The 12,195-nt window shown below is 36.3% G+C and overlaps 1 protein-coding gene across 2 annotated transcripts in view; it reads left to right on the top strand.

The window, feature by feature from the left end:
- The window catches only part of CDK19 (cyclin dependent kinase 19), a 128,358-nt gene that overhangs the window by 42,220 nt on the left and 73,943 nt on the right, over positions 1-12,195 (top strand). For both annotated transcript variants that reach the window (XM_061990478.1, XM_061990477.1), the window contains one exon: positions 7,295-7,405. Coding sequence is in view for 1 of the 2 variants with exons in the window: in XM_061990477.1 (XP_061846461.1) it covers positions 7,295-7,405 (111 nt within the window). In the remaining variant the exon portion in view is untranslated. The remainder of the gene's footprint in view (positions 1-7,294; positions 7,406-12,195) is intronic.

Raw genomic sequence — 12,195 nt, 5'->3', positions numbered from 1 at the left:
TGTGTCCCGTCCCTGCTGCATTGCAATGACTATTCTAATGCAGCTTTAGGTTTAAGGATCTTTGTTAGTTTGATGGGAAATGTCTTCATCTTCACAGTAACAGAAGAAATTTTTTTTTTCTAGTCAAGTCAAAAGCAAATTCAGGATCTCTTGAAGTCTTAAGAAATGAGAAATGTTCCATATTACTTTTTAGGAGGTTACTTTCTATAGATGTTTTCAATTTAGTTTTTAGTATTATAAGAAAATAGTCATCCACTCAGATTTTATTGTAGGCCAAATAAGGAGAAAAATCTTTGTTGAGAGAGACAGAACTTAAGCTTCTCTATACCTTTCAATTGAAGGGAAAATGATTATTGCTAAATCTGTCAAACTGACCAAATTTTACTTCAGAGCTGCTTTTAACAATATAGAGCATAGAATTCCATCAAAACATGCAAAAAAATCAGTAATAATGCAGATGTATTTTATGGAAAAGATATGAAAATAAATTATGTTTAATAGATGCACTGGAGCTACATTGATATTGTATGAACTTAACGTTGTCATTTCCCTATATAGTTGTATTAATAGTTAACATTTTTCTGGTTTTGGAAGTAATTTTACAATAATTTTTTCTTTCTGTCTAAAAGTCTGCCATGGTATACCATGTTGGTAACTAAGAAATAGAAAGAATCATTATACTTTTATTTCTACCTATGATCTTCAAGAAAAATGCTCAAGTAACTTTATTTGCCTTTGCAGGGAGTTAAAACTGCTGTTACCCTAGTTTCTATTCATTTTAGTTAACATGTAATACTTACGAAAAGTGTTTTGCCAAGCTTTTGTTTCAGAATAATAATGTCATTTAGCAATGCCAGACGGTTTTCAGCTCTCAAAATGAAAATATTTATAGAATAAATACTTTGTTAGTTCTTGTCATAGGAGGAGGGTGGGGCAGGTTTTTGTCCTCTTCCTGTCAACATTTGGCAACTTACTGGCTAGATTTTGTTCTGTGACTTTTTAACTTAAAAAAAAAAAGAAAATAAAAATCATGCTCTGTTTTTTTCTTGGGGGAGTTTGGAGCCTTCACAGTTTGGGGGCCATGTGCTTAAGAGACATTGAAGCATGAAGAGTGAAAGAACGTTGAAGGATATGTAGAGCAAACTTCGGGGGATGTTTCAGTACAGACTGTTTAGTATAAAACTGATGGAAATTGAGTGCTTGTGTAAGAAAGTTAGAATGAAGAACAGAATCTGATTAGTCTCATGCTTTAAAATATTTCAGCTTGTTCATTTTAGTTTGGAGTGTGCCTTGTAAACCGAGGCAGCACTCCTAGTAGTTCATGTAAGGAGGGCAGCTGTTAATTTTTGGCATTTCAGTCTGTCTCTCTTACTTTGTTTTGAAGGCCAAAGGCTTTCCAAGGTCAGCACTTGACCAAACCGGTATACAGAGAAGATGTCCTCTCTGAAGCCGAGTTTAGGCTGCCACTTAAACTTAGACTTTTCTTCTTATGTTCTTTGTTTGGTTTCTTTTTTGTGTGTGTGTATATACATATTCATGTGCATATGTTCATTTTCATGTTGCCTACATCTTTTTGAAACCTCTTATACACGTGCCAGCTACAGACAGCTTACAGCTGGAAGGACCGATAAATGAACCCTACATACCTGCTCATTTTGAAGCTGTTACTAGATTAAGACTCCGCAGTAACTCTGTAAGTGGAATTTCTCATGACTAGAAAAGAGAATCCAAATTGGAAAATGCCAAACCCAATAATCACTTGAATCATAGAACTAAATTTTGAGTATTTTTTTAATGTGTCTCAATTCCCCTCTTTGCTTTCTAGTAACTTTGAGACCTGTAGCACAGTTAGCAAAGGATTGTTCTTACAAGTTTAATAACATTAATAGCGACCTGTTTTTATTTTTTGAGAGGCCTATATATACACTTCCCTGAGGGTAAAAGGTGTAGCATGAACTCAATATGATAGTAGACATCAGAAGGTCTATATGGAAAGGAGAGTATTAGCAACAAGGAGAGAATCTAGCTTTGATTAATAGCATCTTAATGAGCTGGAATTTTTCAAGAGCTTCTGCAGGAGTAAAATAATGGTTTTAGCTTCCTTTGAAAACCCCAGCTTCAATTTAAAAACAACTTCAGCAACCCTAGAGGCTTTGAATATATTAATCACACAGGAGACAGCTTTAAAATTCTACACTGTACAATTGCTTTTATGAGAAATGAGGCTTAGGCTTTGTTTTTTCCAATGACTACTTGTGATCTGCATCTCTGCCTGTTAAAGGTTTTGGTTCTAACCTGGAAAATGATTAAACTCATTACAGAGTGCATTTCCATCAAAGAAACTACCAAGGTTGTTCCAGATCAGTTTAACTACCTAGATCAAAAGATGGGAATAAGCTATGTGAAAGACAGGAACACCTCTTAGATGAGATTGGCCTCAGAATACATTTCTGAAGGTGATTATGGGTTTTGTCATTGCCAACAGAGACATACATGTTTACTGCGAGATTTACTAATGTTAAGTAGTGTAAGCAGTGTTTGTATTCCTGTTTTCTCTAATTTTTCAGAGGTTTCCTTCACAGGGAGATGAAAGGGCCTGTCTTCACCCTGCTTTTGTAGGTGGTAGCTGGAAAGCATTATTCATCGTATGGTGAAAAAGGAATTCTGTGCAAGAGTCATTTCTTTGAGGAATATACTATCTGGCTATTTTTAAATGTGCTGAACACCTTCATAGTTGATCACATTGTTTGCATTAGTAACAGTGTAACTCCCTTGTTTCTCACTGAAGTTGTCTGTTTCTTTAGGGGAGGTTGAAGGGCTGAGCTTTCTATACCTTGGAAGAGCTATAGAAAGAGAGAAATTCCTAGTTGCTAGTCTACTTGATGTAAAAGTTAGATGATGATAGACAATCTGTAGGCTAAGTTCAATGAGTTTAAATAGAAGTACTATAGGAACTGGCTGTGAATCAGTATATGATCTTTCTCGTCTCATAGAGGTGGTGGAGTCACTATCCCTAGAGACGTTCAGAGGACATATAGATGAGCTGCTGAGGGGTACTGTTTAGTTTAGTGATGGGCTTGGCAGTATTAGGTTAGTATTTGGACTTGATTTTACAGATGTTTTCCAATTGTATTGATTCTATGCTGGAGATGATCAATAAAACTTCACCTAACCCATGTTTCTTGAAGGCTTCTATAAAAGTATATATGAAATAGATATTATGTCTCTGAATCTAGTTGAATGACTGTTAAATCAAATGCATGAAGTATTTTTTTTTTCATGGTGATCAATAAGGTAATAGCAGGGAAAGCTGCATGAAAAGCTATCCCTGAACCTTCTTTTTTTGAAATGCCATCTTGCAGGTCAAGTTTACCTCTTATCAGGTGTACCTGTTTGTTCTTGAACTGTGATTGTCATTTAGTGTATTATGTGACTATTTAGTGTATTATGTGTCATTTAGTGTATTAGTGAATTATGTCTTTCATATTTGATGTTCATGCCATTGTATTTTAGTGGATATCAGTCTTGTTTCCTTTCAATATTTGATCGGTTACAGTAATTGAGCAAGCCTTTCCTGCCTTGCTGAGAGGTAGATTGTTTGCTCCTTTCGGCACCCTTTCCCTGTTACAGAGTGAGTTCATGCTGTTGCGTGTGTATGTGGAGGGGAAGGTGTTAAAGCATAGGTAAATAAAACTGATTATAGTATTTAAAAAATACATCACAGAAGCCTTTTATGTAGTGATATTAATAGATCCCTTTCTCTTCTGTAAATACTTCAACTAGTATGTCTTATCAGATTTACCTTCTTACTATAGAAAAACAAATAAAATTAATCCAATTCTACCGTTTTGTCAGTTGAACCAGATGACTTTGCAGTCTGCAGTAGAAACTCTTGGTTGGTTCCTAAGTGCATGAATTGGGATTTTGAGCTGTTAATTTCATATCATTTCTGTTACCGTTTGTTTAGTCAGGCATAGAATAAAATACTGTGAAAGGGGATTTATTACCACAGTCCTTTTCTTCATTGGGATTGCTACCTTTATTTAATCACACAATTTCATTCACACTCATGATTTTGATGCAAAGATGAATTCTATTAATAATCACAGTACCTATTCTTTTGTACCTCTCAAAGTAGTTAATAGAATTACTTTACCTTGAAATGGTTTCTGTCATCAGCTGCCTTTTTAGATAGTTTCTGGCCCACCTCAAACTTCTTCCAGTTGTTGTCTGTCCCATCAGACAAAGTACTTACTGCTATTATAAAACTGAAATTTGAACACAGATCTTCTGCTTATGTAGAAAATGAGTTATCAAAGAAGAATATCAGGATAGTTCAGGTTTAACACATTTATGTTAATTGTTTAGAAATCGCTTTTTTTGCATGCTTTGGAGGACTAGACCTGCAAATGCCTTGTCTCCTTTCCCTATGCCCTTTCTAAATGCGTGTGCTGTATTTGCTAACTAAACAATGCCACCTCAAGTTCTGCTTGCATCTGACTTGTACTGTTTTATCTTTGAAGCGTTTCTATTATGTGTGTGGGTGCATTCTTTCGATGATCAGTGTTATTGCTGTCATTAAAATCTAAGGTAAAATATCTTAGATTTTTATTTTTGTCTCTAAAACTACATGATATCCCACTTTCACTTCTTTATTTTTGTGCTCACAGTTTCTCATCCTATCTAATTGGTGTCTAACACCATTGCAACCCCGACAAAGCTAGAGCAGAGCTCCTGTTCTTGACCCCAGTGCATTGGATTTAGCAGCTGATGTTTCTTTGGTCTGGTTTCTTCTGCTGTTATTGTAATAACAATGCTGACATTGTTATTTATAAGGCTGCTGTAGCCCCTATGATTAAGGTACTGGGAACATCTCAGCATCTTCTAGACTGCAACTTCCACAATAACCTTCCAGCTTTTAACACTCTGTTTTACGATATGGTTTAGAAGAATTGCTAGCTTGTCCCAGCAGAGCAGATTTGAGAAGCTGGTGGGTGGAGAATGCATCTGTAACCTGTGTAAATAGACTCTGTTAGTTGAGTGGGAGCTCTTGCCATCTGCGGCTGCAATTATAACCACTCATCCAGTAGCTGAACAATAGAGTGTTGGAAGTTTTTTGCAGAGATTGTTGGCCTTAGAGTGCTGTCATCTTCAGCTTCAGGTCAAATACAGACATTCTCTGTTAGAAACAGAACAGTGTAGTATAAAGCTAACAATTATTTCTTCCTCACATTCTCATGTTTTACAAAAATCTGTGTTTAATATCAGACCAGTAACAGTTGATTCTGTCAGTTGAAAAATGCTGGGTTTAGATAAGGATGCTTGTTTTATCATCTAGGTTGAATCAAAAGAGGAGAACGATGCATTAGAAATAACTGACTCAGAAAGGAGTGACTCCTTTGCGTTTTGGATAAGAAGTTTACCACTTAGTTTCATATGAAAGGATCCTTTTTTGTGACTTGTTTGAAAAGGAGAGATTTTCAGTTTTGTTTATTAATCAGGCTGTTTTGATACATGATGACCACTGTTACGTATAGTTTCTCTGTGTGGACTGTCACGAGCAAGAGTGTGGGAGAGCTGCAGAATATACGCATTCCTGTCTTGTTTTCTGATGCACAAAACTTTAGGCATTCTTTCTGCTCTTATGTTCTACATAGTATTTCTGTTAACTTGTGTATTATATACTAGCATTTGATATGGAACTATATTCTCTTTGGCCATTTCTTGCTGCAAAGTTTCACTTATTTTGAGGGGATGATATATTTAACATATTTTTTTTTAAAGCAATGTGGAAATATTTTATATTGCTATTACTGACAACAATATCTTTAAGAAAATTCTAATAGCAAGTAAAACAAAAATATGCCTACTGTAATGTGTTTTTTTTTCCTTACCCTAGTTTAAAAAGTATCCTAAAATTAAAAGAACTGTTTCTTAAAAAAGAAAAAAAGGTAGAAGCATCACATTAAATCCTTACTGGAAAATAGTTTTAAATATTACTGAAGACAAGATATACAGCAATATCTCTTGGTGCATATTGAAGAGCCAATTTTAATCTCTAGGGTTTTGTTAGTTTATAATTTTGCAAGTTGTTACTATTTGTGAAGTGACAAAATGATTTTTACTGTGTCTCATGATACCTGGGCATGACTATTGATGAGTTAATTAGGGAGGTATTTATTTCATTTATAGCTAGAAATGTTTAATATTAGGGAGAGGAAGAAACAAAAAGAAGACATTTGCTTATCTTGATTTCTTGTCTTGACAGATATCTATATAGCCAAGTGATAATTTAAAATTAATCCTTATTCATTTTTGTCCCCTTAAAATAAATATTTTGAGGGTTTTTTTTTTTTTAGTTGGAAGGTGAAAGAAGGGAACGTTAATTGATCTCACATAGACCTTGGAACCTCCTCCATTTACTATTTTGCCATTGTAAATTCATTCTTGGTGGTTTATATACTGGTGCTGCAGATTCAAGCAGTTTCAGATAAACCAGAAATGACCAGTCATTCTTGTGACTCAGTATGGTGTGAAGGGGAGTGATTCCATAGAAATGATATTTTTGGGAGTACTGCTGACCAGCTCCTCCTGAGACTGATTTAATCTGGCAGAAGGATGACTTCAGCAGCAATGCTTGCTTTTAATGTGCCGTCTAATTAGTCATGAGATCTAGTTTTCTTTCTGGCAAGCAGTAAATAAGCTTGGGTTTATTTCTGGATTACAGAATAGTAGTTGAAACAACTATTACAAAAATTAGTTTAGTGAACTTTTCTTTGAAACCCTTATGTTCTGAGAACAACATTGCCATGGAATTTGAGGCGAGGCAGGAATCCAATGCAAGACGGTTGGTGATACAATACTTATATGGTGACCAAGAATCATGTTATCTATACAAAGAGCTAGACTACCAGCACAAAGTTCATTCTGGCATGCTCGAATCCCGATGCTCATCTTTGTCAAAGAACAGTAATGTTGGTGTATAGTGTCTTATTATTTTAAGATAGAAGCTGAGGGTGAGTAGGATGGGCTGTGTGCTGGGAGTGGGACAGAGAAAGGTCAGTGATGGTCAGCTCTGCTGGCAGAACAGGAATCCATACCACAGGGTTTATGTATATTCTGACTTAGATATTTTGCTGATAATGTATTGTATCAATGGCATCTTTTCCTTTAGGACTTGTTTTGGATTTTCTTGTTTTCTGTTTGTGCTAAGATCTGGTTTATTTTTTTGTTATTGTGTTTGCTTTTCTTAACAAGCACAGAAGTGACAAGAATTTTATCTCTTCCTCTGCAGCTTTTACGAGAGTTGAAGCACCCTAATGTGATTGCATTGCAGAAGGTTTTCCTTTCTCACAGTGACAGAAAGGTTTGGCTGCTGTTTGATTATGCTGAACACGATTTGTGGGTAAGTACCAGTGAATACAAACTAAGTGTTTGAGGTAGTGCAATATGAGCTTATTCAGACTGACGTGTATGTGGTATATCTTCGTATAGCACAGGGATGCATAAACTTCTTGCTCTATAATTAAGGGTCTAAGTAACATCCTGGTCTTTGTACACTTTAAAAACCTGCAAAAGGCTATATAGATTTTTTTCAAGTCAGATTTAATTTTGAAATGCCTAAATTAAGACCTTGTAAAACAGAATTTGTGAATGTGTTCAATATTTTCTTTTTCCTGAAATTTTACACACATACACCCTTCCCCAGAGAGAAAAAAAAAAGAGGGACTTCTATTGAGTCCTCTCACTGAGATATAGTGGAAGTGACCACGGTTCAATCATGTAATTCTAAAAAGAGTTTGTGACAGTATGAGTGGAAAGAAAATAAGAAAAAAAAAATGAGCACTGCTAATTGGGCCATCACTATGTAAAAGAGTGAAGACTTAGATGTCTGTATTTCAGTTTCCAGCAAAATTATATGTGATGTGTGATATGATTTGGTCTACTGTAGAGGTGGATGTCAATTACATGAGTTGAACTCAGATACAAATATTCAAGCTCCAGACCTGTTGATGAAATGTGAGTTTCTTGGACCTGACTTTGTGTTTAAACTCAAAAGATATCAAATACTTACGAAGAGTGATCAATATGTTTATAATTTCTTTGAAAATACTGGCAAGGAGAGGAAATAGTAATATTAATTACAATATTACTTTTGGAATCAGTTGTGTTCAGTAGTATTAATTACAAATGTTACTGACAAATAGCTTAGTTTTTTTGTACTTGGCTTTCAAGAGCTAAAGAATGTAAATGAAGTTGTAAATGACACAAAACTGTAATCTGGAAGGAGAGTAAAGTTAGACCATGCAAAAAGATAGTTCTGGCTTTGAACAAGTGAAGTCATGGTATTTCATTCCCCTTCATATGCTTAAAAAATATTTAATTTGATTTCTCTTACAGGGTTGCAGCTTTGTATATTAAAAGTTTTCTACGTGAAAGTTCTGTGTACACTGAGAGTTTGCGTATTTTTCACAACTGGTGACAGTGAGGATGAATAGGAATGGAGCAGCTAAAACCCTGTGTGAATGGAGTTTACTTGTGTATCAAATGAGTTTACTCATTTTATAGAACAACCACAACAAACACGTTTTACTGCTATATTTGAATGGCATGTTTCAAACACTTTTTCTAACCCTGTCCATTCAAATGATTTTTGAGCATGTGGTTTTTACACTATGTGGTGATTTTTCACAATTTAACAGCTTTAGAATCACACTGCAAACTGACGTTCTTACCACTCTCACATCTGTCTGAGTATTGGTCATAATCTGAGTGAAGTTAATTCTCTTCTATTATTTGAGACTGAAAAGTTCATTACAGTAGTTATTTGATACAAACTGGTCTCCCACTTCTAACTCCCTTACTTTTTTTCTATGGGACATGCTACACAAATCATTTCTCCTTTCCTGTGTAATTGCCCATTTTTCCTTGCTTCTTCAGCCTTTGCCAGGAATTCTTTTTCCTCCCTTGCATAAAGTTAACCATGTTCAAGGCACACTTGGTTATGGCTTAACCTTGGTCCTCATTTCCTTTACCTCAACACTTCCCGAGCATCGCTCTTAATTCCCCTTTTGTCTCTTTTGCTCACTCCCAACTTTGTGTCTTTTTCCACGCTGCCTCCTACACATGGAACAGCCTCCCAATTAACGTACGTAAAGATCCTTCACTATCCTCCTTCAAAAAACTCCTGAAAATCCACTTACTTTGTAATGCATTTCAGTAATAACAACCACTTGTCATTCTGTCTGTGTTGTGTTGTGCTTTGCATTTCCTGTGCTTTACGCTTGTGCCCTTTCAGCTATTTGGGGTAGAAATTGTAGTAGGGGATTGACACAATTTATTACTGCTTAGCATCACGTGCTCTTCCAAGCACTACATAGAACTAAAATGAGTCTATTCATTGTGGGTACAAGTTCAGAAGGATTAAAGTTTTGTAATTGTACATGTGCTGTCAGTAGAGAGATGTAGATTCCTAGTGACCAACGGTTTCAAATGTAGGTGGCTTAGAGTTACTTAACAAATTTTTTTCTGTAAATATGGGAATTGTCCTTTTCTTAAAGCTGCCCTGCTTTAGTAAATCCTGTTGACTTCAACGAGAAAACACTCATCACTTGCAAACATCAGATTAATTAAAATCATTATATTTTTCAGCCTCTGTTACTGGAAGCATTTGGCAAGAGATGAATAAACTATATTAGATGCTATCTTATTCTGTTCATTTTATAATACTGAAAAGAAATTGTCCTATTCTAATGAGGAAAAGTGGTGGTGCCAATTAAGCTTATTAAAAATTTCTTTTATGTTGAGCAGGAACTTTTTTTCCTTTTCTTGGCAGTTAATTCTCAAGGATTAGACTTCTCAAATCTGAAATTTGAGTGTAGATAGCAGCATACTTTATAATTTGCCTTAACTTCTGTTGATAGCTTTACTAAAGGATAAAGAAAGCTGTACTAGTTTTGACAGGTATTGGTGAAGACTTACTATGTTACCTTTGCCTACAAACTTACTCACTGTTTAATAACTAGGCGGATCAAAGATGTTTTCTTCATCACCTCTCAACTTACTTTATACAATACGATACAGAGCCATTAATGAAATTACAATAAAGAATAAGAATATAGGTATTCTTTTGACCATTTGATTTGTTACTCTGGTTTGCTTTAATTACCAAAATTCTTGGTGTAATTCTTGCATATTTCCTTGGCCATTAGTCTCTGTCAACTGATGAAGTTCTTAGGGTGTTGGATGTGCCACATGTTAATTTATAATCTATTATCTACACTGTCATCAGTGCTTATGTGTACTTATGCTATAAAGTTAATGCAAGACTCCTTAGCTGTTACCTCAGTGTAAACGAAGCATCTGATGCTATGTTAAAAGTGTGTATGTCCACAGATGCCCTTGAATATCTCATACATTATACACTACATCCTTTCTTAATTCATGGTAGCTTACTGCAGTCTCACACCTTTATATTCCAGTTGTCTGAAACTTTCATCTTGAGATGTTCAGCCACAGAACCAACCATCTCCTCTCTCATGAGGGACTTTCCTTTTTCAATGTCTGCTCCTAAAGTCTTGGATGCAGGTCTTGTGTCCAGGTTTTCTGCCTTGATTAATTTATTGTGAAATTAAAAAAAAAAAAATCAGTTAACATGTAACTGAGGTAATCTTAAGGCCATGAGTGGAACTAATACTATTTTTAAGTTACCTTTTCCAGTACACTGGTAGAGCTTCATAGTCTTGCAAACTATGTGTGGATTAAGTATTTCTAAGAATTTCTAAGTATTTCTAAAATTTCTCCTTTAACTGATACGTGTAATTTTCTGCTGTGTTCATTATTGACCTTTAAAAAGAAGGATTGTTTCAAATGCATGAGTTTTTGCTGGTTTATCACTAAGGAGTAACTTATTTTGTTATTCAACTTCTGTATGTTCTCATCACATGGCTCATTTGAGACAACCAAGTGATCAGGAGCAGTCAGTGTGGGCATGTGAAAGGCAGGTCCTACTTGACTAACATGATCTCCTACCATAAGGTGACCAGCATAGTGGATGAGGGGAAGGTTGTGGATATTGTCTACCTGGACTTTAGTAAAGCTTTTGACAGAAGTTGCCCACAGCATCCTGCTGGAGACACTGTCTGTGCATGGGTTGGATGAGTGTGCTCTTTGATGGGTAAAAAGCTGTCTGGATGTCTGAGTCCAAAGAGTTCTGGTGAACAGAGTTTAATCTGGTTGGTGGCCAGTCACTAGTGGTGTTCCCCAGAGCTCAGTTCTGTTTCGTATCTTTACACATGATCTGGATGAGTGGATCAAGTGCACCCTCAGTAAGTTTGTAGATGACACCAAGTTGGGCAGGGATATTAATCTGCTTTGAAGGTAGGAAGGTTCTACAGAGGAACCTGGACAGACTGGAATTGATGGGCTGAGGCCATCAATTATATGAGGTTGAAAAGGCCAAATGTGGAGTCCTGCACTTGGGCCACAACAACTCCATGCAATGCTACAGGCTTGGGGATGTGTGGCTGGAGAGCTGTGCGATGGAAAAGGATCTGAGGATGTTAGTGACAGCCAGCTGAACATAAGTAAACAGTGTGCTGAGGTTGCCAAGAAGGCCAATGGCATCCTGGCTTTTATCAGAAATAGTGTGACCAGCAGAACCAGGGATAGGATTAGCCCACTGTACTTGGTGCTGTCTAAGCTGCACTTCGAGTGATATGTTCAGTTTTGAGCTGCACACTACAGGAAGGACGTTGAGGTGCTGGAGCATATCCAGAGACAGTCAAGAAAACTGATGAAAGGTCTGGAGCATAAGTCTTACAAGGAGCAGCTGAGGGAGCTGGGGATGTGTAGACTGAAGAAGAGGAGGCTGAGGGGACATGTGATAACTCTGTAACTACCTGATAGAAGATTGTGGCCAACTGATGTTGGTTCCTTCTCCTAAGCTACAAGTGACAGGACAAGAGGAAATGGCCTTAAGTTGTGCCAGGAAAGGTTTAGATTGGCTATTAGGAAAAAATGTCTTCACTGAAAGAGTAGTCAAGTATTGGAACAGGCTGTCTAGGGAAGTGATGGAGTCACCATCCCTGGAGGTATTCAAAAGGTGAGCAGATGTGGAGATTAGGGTCATGTTTTAGTGGTGGGTATGTCAGTGCTAGATTAGTGAGTGGTTGGACTCAATGACCTTAAAGGTCT

The sequence above is a fragment of the Colius striatus genome, chromosome 2, assembly GCF_028858725.1.
Source record: "Colius striatus isolate bColStr4 chromosome 2, bColStr4.1.hap1, whole genome shotgun sequence".
Taxonomy (NCBI): Eukaryota; Metazoa; Chordata; class Aves; order Coliiformes; family Coliidae; genus Colius; species Colius striatus.
This window is presented reverse-complemented; position numbering and strand designations above follow the sequence as displayed.